At 44.2% G+C, this 11,642-nt stretch overlaps 1 protein-coding gene across 2 annotated transcripts; it reads left to right on the top strand.

The window, feature by feature from the left end:
• Positions 1-962: 962 nt before the first annotated feature.
• On the top strand, positions 963-10,863 carry tbx2a (T-box transcription factor 2a). 2 transcript variants are annotated; one of them, XM_063203382.1, is made up of 8 exons: positions 963-1,249; positions 2,043-2,921; positions 3,529-3,796; positions 4,900-5,046; positions 5,800-5,876; positions 6,065-6,234; positions 7,792-8,402; positions 9,150-10,863. In XM_063203382.1, exons 2-8 carry the CDS (start codon positions 2,563-2,565, stop codon positions 9,645-9,647), a joined length of 2,130 nt encoding a protein of 709 aa, XP_063059452.1. In that variant the 5' UTR covers positions 963-1,249; positions 2,043-2,562; the 3' UTR covers positions 9,648-10,863. The 2 variants fall into 2 exon arrangements, with proteins under 2 accessions (XP_063059452.1, XP_063059453.1); XM_063203383.1 differs by lacking the exon at positions 963-1,249 and having other exon boundaries at positions 2,039-2,921.
• Positions 10,864-11,642: the final 779 nt, after the last annotated feature.

The raw sequence follows: 11,642 nt of genomic DNA, 5'->3' as shown, positions 1-11,642 counted from the left end.
CGCGTAATTGCTGTCATTACTGGTTGTGTCATAAACGTTACCTTAAGGTGACTACATCAAAGCACAAAACGTTAATTTAAACCTATGAAGCATCGTATATTTCTGTTCACAGCACAGCTACATTTACCGTTAGGCTACACATCCAACCCCAAAAACCACAACGTTCAAAAGAATGGCAGAACTCTATTTTTCCGCGTGCTGAATTTGGCGCCACTGTGGCAGAATAAAGAGGTCAGGTTATGCAAATTTTGAACTATTATGATGTCTTTGGTCAAACATAAACGGGATTGTAAAATTCCTTCCCTTCACAGCAGGGGACATGTGTTTGCGGAAAAAGCTCTGCTTATGTGGGTCGAAAAATAGACTGACTGGTCTAAAAGTTGACTTCACCTGTAGCTTTCCAAGCACTCGTGACGGGATTGGCGCGCTGCTTGAGGATTTTGGGGCTAAATAAGATGTGACAGGAGTAGTGTCTTAATGTGGGACTCAAGCAGACTGGCGCCAAGAGTTCTTTCACAAACGCAGTCCCACTTAATCAAGGATCTAGCGCAGTGNTTCTCAACAGGGGTGCCGGGGCACCCTGGGATGCCGCGGGCCGCCCCTCAGGGGTGCCGCGGAAACGTGGCTGATGAATAAATTATGTAATATGATACATATTTGTCTAAATTGATAGGTTAATGCTAGTCAGTGGAATCTGTCATCTGCCATTTACGCACAATAAAGTAAATATAGGTCAGCTGCAACTTTGAATGTAGGTTGTGTGACGTCTCCAAATGTATTACTTTTCTAAGCTTTTGTGGTATCGGATGCGATGCCAAGTTAGGGCTTGTTGGTTTGGGGTGCCTTGAAATTTTTCATGAATGAAAGGGTGCCTCGCCTAAAAATAGGTTGAGAAACACTGATCTAGCGGACCCCCTTAAAGGTACATGCTACAACAATGCTAAAAGCTGCTTGCACAATACCGCCAGTCGCCAGATTAGACTGCTGCAAGGGGCGGCGGATGTGAAACTGACACAATTTGTACGCTTCGAAGCAGTGCGAGTCCTCAGGAGGTTGACGGTCGCGGCTACAAGAATGCATAGTGTTGCAAAACTAGCATTCAACAATAGGCCACTTTGTGCCTGAAATCGATATAACACTACCAATGTGCATTAAAACGGTACAGCCAACGCCGGGAAAACAACACTAATCAAATGCTTCTGTTGAAATGATCACGTTATGAGATGAAGTGATGCAAGACCAGGAAAAGGTAGGTCTTCGCAAATATTTCAACTTTATTTTTCTGCTGATGCATGGACAGAGAGAGTAATATACATCCTGCAATGGGTTGGTCATTTACGTCAGTGTTCTCTGTGCGGTATGTTCCATTCAATGTCCAGCTTTAGTTCGCTATTTAACAACAGCCAACATAATTCTTGATAAATACGCCTACTTTGATGATGTCTTTCATGATTTTCAGCGGCGACGTAAAGCTAATAAATACAACTTATTGTAACTTGCATACATCCGGATAGAGCACTGCATAGACCTCCAATGCTCCTTGCTGTTGCACTGACTATCCATAAAAAAATATTGTGATTGATATTTAACACGGGTGAACTCCTATTGCCTTGGCATCGACAAAGAAAGTAGCGCATTCAAATTGTCCTCATGGCTGCACGTCAAGTAGTTGCAGACAGGAACTGTTTTACCTCAGAACAAACACACGGACGACCTCGGCAAAAAAAATACACTCTCGTCGTCACCTTATTATCCAAGGTAGCCTAAATTAAACGTAAGTAAATTTGATTGTTGTGCAAAAAGTAGGCAAATCAAAAACTAAATGACCGAGGTACGCTGTGTCCATGTGAAGGCTGGTACCCTCGTTTAGCTACGAATAGCGGCCGAGCGAAGCGCTCTCCTCGCCGGCCTCGCACTGAAGAGTGTGCGAGTTGTCTACCTCGAGTTCGGGGGTGGGGTTTCCCGATCTTTAGTTTGTCATTGGTTAATATTTTATTCTGTTGACATGTTTTCTTACTGCTAATGCTTCCGACACCTTCTAGCCCCCTTCCCCATCTTGGCTGGATCTGTCATAACCACGCCTATGGAACTGTACAATTGGTCCAGAAAGCGTAAAATCGGCAATCAAGGGGAGATGCTTCATTAGAGTCTGGAACCAGAAGGGAGGAATATGCGAGAGTCGCACACTGACGGGGCGAGAGAACTTCAAGCTTATAAACTGTGCCCAAATTGTATGCCTTTTTGTTGAAGAGCGTTTTCTTTTGTCGGCTGGACGGGCCTGGTAAATAAGGAGGATTTGGCTATACTCCGAGCGCGTGAACACTCAGTTGTTGGAAGGATATCATCCTTACTTTTGACGGCGCAGTCGACACTGGAATAGCCTACCAGATATTTCACTCCACGGTCACGGGGCAGTGTGTGGCTTTCGCTGTCAACCTCGGGCTCTGCACACACTTTTGTGTCAGTTGCTGCAACTGAACATTTCATCTGAGCTGGACGCTTTGAGGGAGACCGTACAGACTACGAATATAATATTCTATATCGACATTTTTGGATGCACCGATGAGAGATCCAGTTTTCACAGGGACTACTATGGCTTATCACCCTTTCCACGCTCACCGGCCGGCTGACTTTGGCATGTCAGCCTTTCTCGCCGCTGCCCAGCCGTCTTTTTTCCCGGCTCTCACACTGCCTCCCTCCCTGACGAAGCCACTGACGGACCACGCTCTCTCCGGGGCCGCCGAGGTTGGCTTGCACGCCGCGCTGGGGCATCACCACCAGGCGGCTCATCTCCGGTCTCTCAAAAGCCTGGAGCCCGAGGAGGATGTGGAGGACGACCCAAAAGTTATTCTGGAGTCGAAGGATCTCTGGGATCAATTTCATAAAATCGGCACCGAAATGGTCATAACAAAATCGGGAAGGTAAGGCCTGAATGTTACATTTTAATTTCTTTCGAATTGTGTAACTCCAAAGGTTTTTGGGCGATCATGCTGTAATACAGAAAACAAGGCAAGAACTACTTATATAGCCAACGATTAAGAAGGCAAGTTCACAGACTATCTGTTGAGTTTTTTTTGATTGTCTTAGTTTTGTCTTGCTTACGTAGCTTTCTATGAAAATGCTGTGGTTTGCTAGTTGAATTTGCGGTCCTCACCTCTCTGCTGTTAAATGCTACCTCATTCCACATCCCATATAGTGGGGCTGTAGAATATGCTTTTAAATGGAAATTGAAAATACATCACATTGTATAGTATACAATATGCCATGCAATGACTGATTACATTGGTGGTGCAATACGATTTAGCCTACCTTAAAAAACAGTAGAATAAATTATTATTATGCAATCTCGGTGGAATCCTTGTGCCCTGTCATGTGAATTTTACATTTTATTTCCATTGCTATTCTATATGTTGTCACGCATCTTAAGTGCTTGATATTTTACTTTCCTTGCTGTTACAATTCACAATGTAAGTAACATATATAGGCTAAAATGGACGATACTACACCCGTGCCCCCTCTCTGTTGCAGGAGAATGTTCCCAGCCTTCAAAGTTCGGTGTAATGGCTTGGATAAAAAAGCAAAATATATCCTGTTGATGGATATAGTCGCTGCCGATGACTGTCGATACAAATTTCACAATTCTCGATGGATGGTCGCAGGAAAAGCCGACCCGGAGATGCCGAAGCGAATGTACATCCACCCAGACAGTCCTGCTACGGGCGAGCAATGGATGGCAAAGCCTGCTACTTTCCATAAACTCAAATTGACGAACAATATATCGGATAAACATGGATTTGTAAGTTTGAAGTTGTCTTGATCATATTTGTATTTTCGTCATTTAAACCGCGTTGCACGAATTGTACCGTGCGTAATGTGGAGAGGTTTTGGGACTTTTTGCGCACGGGCTGTTATTTCACTTAAATTTTCATTGCGAAAGCCTGCTTTTATGAAAACTCGTTCCTGTACACCCGCAATGTAGAATGCAAAGGACAGTGAATTTTTAAAATGTGGAAAACACATACGAAACCACAAACTTAAAGCCAGTGGTAGGAAACCATTGAAAGTCCTGTGTTACGATTAGAAAAGGTCAGAAACCTGTTATTTGTGTAGAGATTAGTGGACATTTTCTTTCTCTGCTTGGCTGTGTATAAAGTGTTTAGTTAAGGACAAAAAGAACAGCGACACTTAATAGATTTGGGGCAGAAAAGGAGACTGGGTCAAGGAGAAGGGGCAGACTTGCAGTCTGGCTTGTATTGAATTTGTGGGCCTCTTAAGTCGACCTTTGACGTCTTGATGTTGGATCTCTTCAGAGTGGGCGTCGAAATGTCGAAAGCACAAGAGGGACATGCGTGGATGTCTGAAGTGTTTCTGCTGTCTGTGTCCCTGAAGGATAGTTTGAAGATGTTTTGGAAGGAAATCAGTTTTAAAAATACATGTCTGCCTATGCGAGGACAGTCGAGGCTGCCAGGCGACCATGCGTTGCCACTTTGACTTGGTCTCAACAGGCCTTTAATATTTATACTTGAATGAAATAATTCGAAATGGCACAAGTAGTTGTGTTGTGGTAGAGGATTTTGAAACGATTCGTTGGTGATATCGCTTGAATAGCTGCTGGCAGATTTGTTTTGTAAATGCTTCAGTCGACGCATAATATGCCTATAGGCCTATGCATAATACCTATGTGTGGATAGTGTGTGTGTGTCCGTGTGTGTGTGTGTGTGTGTGTGTGTGTGTGTGTGTGTGTGTGTGTGTGTCCGTGTGTGTGTGTGTGTGTGTGTGTGCTTAGCAGCACGAGGACTAATAGTAGTAGTAGTAGTAAATAATAATAATAATAATAATAATAATAATAATAATAATAATAATAATAATAATAATAATAATGTAATTTCTGTTTCACAGACTATACTTAATTCCATGCACAAATACCAACCCCGGTTTCACATCGTCAGAGCCAATGATATTCTGAAGCTTCCGTACAGCACCTTCAGGACTTACCTTTTTCCAGAGACAGATTTCATAGCTGTAACTGCATATCAAAATGACAAGGTAAGATGATTAAAACACAGCACATTATTTTATATATTCCATCTGAAATGTGGTTTCACCACATTCAATTAACTAGATGGTAGAGATGTTTGCATGGAGTCCAGGTTTGCTTTAACCCTGCTGCCATGAGTTTTTACTAAGACCTGTAGGCTATATGCAGGCTATAAATGCATAAGTACACTGTCAGAACACAGTGCATTTCTGTGTCAATATTGTAGGCCTAATGCAATCAAATTCTTACTGTATTTGGACACTAGTAGCCTATGAAGCAAAATTGAAGAAATTGTTATTTAAGTTTGTGGTCAAAAATAGAAGCTGGTAAGGTGGTTTCTTCCTGTTTTGCAATTTATCAAAACCATACAAGCGTTCGTAGGCCTACTGGATCCACAGGCAGACTTTTAATTGTAGTTTACGACGCAGTCATTTATCATGGAGTTAGTGGCCCTACCGTTCCTGTATTTTCTAAAATGGCGTAGACCACCGCTCCATTTGCGTTTGATTATCAGGCCTTATTTGGCGTCTGGGCAAATGATTCTTTCAGTGAAATGTTGCCTGCTGTGAGTAAGCTTGTGGAAATTGCTACAGGCTGATGAAAAAACAGGCCTGTCTTGGCTTGGTCGGGTCATTTGGGTTTCAGTTGAAAAACTTCTGGGGGTCCTCTAGCCTATTTTAAAATGACTTTCAAAATGTGAATACTTACCGTTCACAGATAACTTGAGTGTGTTGTCGTACACTTGTGTTTCGCCCCTGCAGATCACACAGTTAAAAATTGATCACAACCCGTTCGCTAAAGGATTCAGGGACACAGGAAATGGGCGGAGAGAGAAAAGGTACAGCGTTGTCCTTCGAACTCTTTCAACATATTTCAACAGAAGAGATTATTTTTGTAAACGGAGCAGTAACAGGCCTACTACCCATAACTTATTCATGGAATTAAAATTAAGCAGTTGGCCTTCTCGCTGCTTGGGTAAATTGTCGCTTTGAACCACACACTCAGTGAATGATGTTCCCTTTCTAGGAAACAATTAAGCCTGCCATCACTACGGATGTACGATGACCAGTGCAAAGTGGACCGAGACGGTGGTGACTCGGATGCGTCCTCTTGCGAACCGACGACGGGGAGGGACTCCGTACACTCCCCGCTTGGGAACGAAGCCAGTCCACTGAAATTTAACAGGAGCAGTCGAGGTAGGTCCATGGCTTGTCGTAAAAAATGAAATAGAGTAGTCTCGTATCTTGTTGGTATGTCTTGTACAGAATGTCCGCATTCTACCACAAGAATACAGGGTTTATTTAGTCCTATATCTTGAGGATTAATTAAATTGAAGGTATAGATAGTTGGCAGATTTGTAACAAGGGGTATAATCCTGCACTCTGGCAGACGCAGGGTAGACTATCACTGAAAATCCGGAAGCAAATCTTTATCCTTCGCGTGCCATCTCACTGGTAATGCTGCTAACAACCATGAACATATATAATGTATAATCCGTTGTCGATATGATGGGGCGGCATTGCGCAAGAGGGATTCTGCATTTGCTAATTTGGAAAATACGTGGTAGATAACCTGGAAGTTTGACAATTGTTTTCAGATATGTGTATACTTTGTAGATTATTAGAATATTGAAAAATAAAGACAACATGGTGTGTGTGTGTGTGTGTGTGTGTGTGTGTGTGTGTGTGTGTGTGTGTGTGTGTGTGTGTGTGTGTGTGTGTGTGTGGTAAAAATGCCCAGTTGGTGATACATGCATTGTTGAGGATGCGTTTTATTCTTACAGATGGCATTAACTTCATTTAATATTATTGGCTACTGATGGTTGGGGTTGCTGTTGCAAGAATGTCATAAAAATGTTGCAGCACACAGATTTGTCCATGTGCACAGGCTGGCTGTGTGTGTGGGTGTGCGTGCGTGTGTGTGTGTGTGTGTGTGTGTGTGTGTGTGTGTGTGTGTGTGTGTGTGTGTGTGTGTGTGTGTGTGTGTGTGTGTGTTGGGGAAATGCAGTACAACTTAAAGGGACAGTAGATAAAGACTTAAATCATTTTCATTTATTAACTGGAAAGAGTCTTATCTTTTAAAGAGTATGTATTTTTATGGAATGAGCTTTGGAAAGAGTAGAAATAGATCTATCTGTGGCAAGTCAGTGAGAGTGAGTCTCACCAAACAAAAATGATGGCTATGTTAGTGATCGGGCCAAGCAGCACCTGGGTGTACTTGGGAGTGAGATAGCGCAGAAACCAAACCAACACAGAAATTATTGCCATCCTGACCTTTGCAAAAGATGTGATACTGAGCAGCTCTGCCATGAGCAATACTTGATGTGAGCAGTGCCACGGGACCAAAGGGATGTTTTGTAGGTCATGTTTGTATACAGCTGGACATTCAGTTCATACCTGGTTTTAGGGAGAGTAACTTTTTCCATGAATCATTGAAGTGTTTTCTGAATCCTATACACCAAGATGGCTGTAATTGTAGCTCTACTTTTTGAAAAGTGTGTGTGTGTGTGTGTGTGTGTATGTGGTGTCTGTCTGTCTGTCTGTAAGAGTGTGAATGTGTAATGGGTCATGTGTCAGCACGTATGTGTAAGCTGCTGTAGCTCTGTTCTGTTATTTTCAACCAGACGGTGGAAACCTCTGATGATATGCTGACCTGTGATGATGAGGCTGATTTTTGTGTGTCCGTGTTTTGCCCAAATGATAATAAAACCTGTAATATTGTATTTGACATGAAATCTTTTGTGTTTTGTCCAGACGATAAAACCTGCACTGAAAGTGACCAGGAGCTTGACCATCCGGACGACAGGCCCAGCCCCGGGCCCACGTCCTCCCCCTCCCCCTTCAGCCCCGTGCCCAGCGACGAGCGGCTCAAGGACAAGAAGGCTGATGGCCTGGACTCCTCCCGCAAGGACTCCTCCGACTCCATCTTCAGCATCAGGAACCTGGAGAAGGGCAAAGGCGGAGACGCTCGGAAAGACTCGTCGGAATCGTCCTCCAAGAAGGACGTGGACTTGGGCTCCGGCCTGGGTGGCGGTGGCGGGTTGAAGGAGGGCTTCTCCCCGCTCATGGTGCAGACGGAGAGCCCTTCAGCGCACTTCAGCGCCAGCCATCTGCAGAGCCTCGCCCTCTCCGGTCTCCACGGTCAGCATTTCTTCAACCCTCTGAACCCCACGGGCCAGCCGCTGCTCTTCCACCCGGGCCAGTTCGCCATGGCTCCCGGGGCCTTCTCCACCATGGGCATGGGCCACCTGCTGGCCTCCATGTCTGCCGGGGCTGCTGGGGGGCTGGAGAACGGAGCCTTGTCCTCTCAGAGTGCCCAGAGCGCTTTCCCCTTCCACCTGTCCCAACACATGCTTGGCTCTCAGGTAAATATGCAGAGTTTTTGGAATTTATTGACAAAGTTGGAGGCTGTGGTGTAGTAATAGAGTTTTGAGTGTGTATGTGTGTGTGTGTGTGTGAGAGAGAGAGAGAGAGAGTGAGAGAGAGAGAGGGAGCGTGCCTTCATGCATGCTTGCATCTGTGGGGAGGAGTTTGGGTTGTGGCCTTGGTTGTAATCGTTCATATTGACATCACTATTTCCGAAATGCAACATTTGACTGTGAACTGAACTCCCACTTTTATTAGACATTGAGTAAAACATTGGGTGTTGTCCAAAAAGAAACTTTTACATTGCATGGCACATGAGGTAGTAGATAGACATGCTCACATACGGACTTATACATGTATGCTCCTTTTGACCAGCTACTGAGTGATGGACTTGTTAATCTGCGAGTGTGACTGGAAAAGTGGGCTCATCTTTTCTTTTTCTCTCTTTCTCTTTTACTTGTGGATAAAAGTGCCTGCCGAATGTTCATGTAATAATGTAATATGTAATGTTTATTATATAATTTTCATCCAGTCATACGATAACAAGTTGCAGCCATATGACTAAAGAGCATATGAGGTATAGGAAGGGAGAATCCCTCATATCGCGCTTTTTGTCTTCCTCTGCAAGGTCATCTCCATGCCTCATTTTAACCAGCTACTGAAGGGTGGAGTTGTTAATCTATATGTGAGTGTGACAGGAAAATGGGACTCATCTTTTCGTTTTCTCTCTTTTTCTTCCTCTGCAGGGTATCTCAATGCCTCCGTTCGGTGGCCTGCTGCCTTACCCGTACACCTACATGGCAGCAGCAGCCGCGGCCGCCTCAGCGCTGCCCTCTGGTGGTGCGGGTGCCGCCTCCGGCCTGGGCAGGAGCCCCTTCTTGAGCAGCACGCGGCCGCGCCTGCGCTTCAACCCTTACCAGCTGCCCGTCTCCATCCCCCAGAGCTCCAGCCTGCTGACCACCGCCGCCTTCACCGGCGGCATGACCTCCGAAGCGGAGTCGTCCTCGGTGTCGGCCAGCCGGGAGACCAGTCCCGTGTCGGAGCACCACCACCACCACCACCACAGCAGCTCCAAGTCCTCAGCATCCAGCAACCAGAGGACAGGGTCCCCCAAACCCAACGTGAAGGATTCCACCAGCGACTTGCAGAACATCCAAAGGCTGGTGAGCGGACTGGAGAAGAAGAAAGACGTATCTTCATCGTCGTCGTCATCGTCGTTGTCAGGCAGAGAGAGCTCGAAGTGACCAGAACGTTTTTGAAACCTCCTGCCAATTAATACAAACTCTTTGTCTCGCAAGCAAACACCCACGTTTTTGTTTTTGTTCTTGTGTGTACTTCAAGTGAAGCCAACCACGGCAGTCGTCGACAGCGTGGAGATGTTGGAGCTATTTTTTTTTGTCTTTTTGCTTGTCGGATGTTTGTTGGATGTGTATCCAGATGATGTCATGGTGAAGGAGATCACAGTGCTCTCCCCGATGGAGGCGGGGTGGAGAAGAGAGGCCGAGAAACGAGCGGGATCGGCTTATGCCTTTTGTCCAGGAAAAGTGATGGCAGCTTATGGCGTCTCTCCCTGTGAAGCTGTAACACGGGGAAAGAGAGAACACATGACATGCATCCACTGACTTGAGGAAAAGCCCCAAACCGATGGAGAAGGAGACTAGTCTGTGGTTATGTGATATCTATCACGATATAGCTACATCCAAATATGCATTGTAAAAGGGATGAAATGGCTGTGATCAGTACAATAGACTCTGGATTTTTTTGTCTTGCTGGTTACCTGGTGTGTGTGTGTGTGTGTGTGTGTGTGTGTGTGTGTGTGTGTGTGCGCGCGCGCGCACATGCTTGCGTGCGTGCATGCGTGCGTGCGTGCATGCACGCTTGTGCATCGTGTTCACATTCAAGTTTGTGTGTGTATGTGTATGACCTTTTTGTTTTTTTTCTATTATTTAATGAAAGTAAAATATTCTTGTAAATATGTTCATTGCTTTGAAAGACATAGTCTTAATTTATTTAAAGCTGTACATTGATGTGTAAATATTGTTAGGTTTTAATTTGTTACATTTATATAAATATATTACATTTTACATAACAATATACTGTAAATGAATACTAATTAGTTCTTGATGGGTTAATAAGAATGTTTTGGGGTATTTGTGATGCATTGCTGTTCAATTCTACCTGACCTGTGAAGGAAAGGACTGCCACCCCCATTCTGTCCAGCTTTTTTTGTTGTCATGTTTTTTATTTTATTTTATTTTTTGAAACATAATAAAACATTGCGTTGCTTTATAAACCATTGAGACAGTGATGCAATATAGGCAGGGAAAACTCAGGTTTATTTTTAATCTGGCACGTGACATTTACAATTTTCAGAAGAACTCTTTTTTTTTGCCTCTTGTGCTGGATGTTCGGGTAAATGCTTATGGTTTTTCTTGAATTCTCTCTCAATAAAAAAGAATGTGTTGTTAATTTTCTCTCTTTCTCATCATATTATTTCCCATGCCTTCATGTAAAAAAACAATGTAGCATAGGCCTTTTTGGGGGAAACTAGCCTACTCTTTGAATCACTAATATAGAATGGTCCTATTTGATCTATCAGTCCTATTTGATCAAATTCCACATTATGTGAGCTTGCTCAGATAGAAATACCTTATGATAGTAGGCCTATCTGTTTATAGGCTAACTAGAAAATGAACCTTCACAGAGGCATCAAAACTGAAGACAGAATAGCCAGAGAGAGAGAACTCGCGCGTGCTGTTGGCAGTAGACGTTAAGGGCTACTTTGCTAATAAAATGCAGTAACCAATATGGAGAGCTCTCATGCTTCTCACAGGTCGTCCTCCTTTCACCTAAATACAAAATATGGCACACGCGTCTTCGTGAACCCCTGGTGTGATGTCCGCTGCAGCCTACGGTGAAAGTAGCTAAGACTGTTGCGCCCCCCACCGTTTTCGTTTGGTCATTTTCTGTAGCGGTATTTCGGCTAGGCTCCTAATCGTCCTCATACGAGACTGAGTTATCTGTAAAGTCAGCAGCAGCAACACCACGACACCATACTGTAGCATAAAGAACAGCAAAAGATCGGCCGCACTGCATGCCTTTTTGAGACAAACGCCGCTAGTTGTTGGCCTAATCTTAGTTGTAAACAGTAAAGCCTGACACCATGGAATGTCAATTCCGTTCCAGATTGCCTACGGCTCTTATCTCCTCTAAATCAAAATATGTTGGCCAACCGTATG

Source organism: Engraulis encrasicolus, chromosome 7 (assembly GCF_034702125.1).
Source record: "Engraulis encrasicolus isolate BLACKSEA-1 chromosome 7, IST_EnEncr_1.0, whole genome shotgun sequence".
Taxonomy (NCBI): domain Eukaryota; kingdom Metazoa; phylum Chordata; class Actinopteri; order Clupeiformes; family Engraulidae; genus Engraulis; species Engraulis encrasicolus.
Note: the sequence above shows the minus strand (reverse complement) of the source record. Positions and strands in the feature narration are given on the sequence as shown.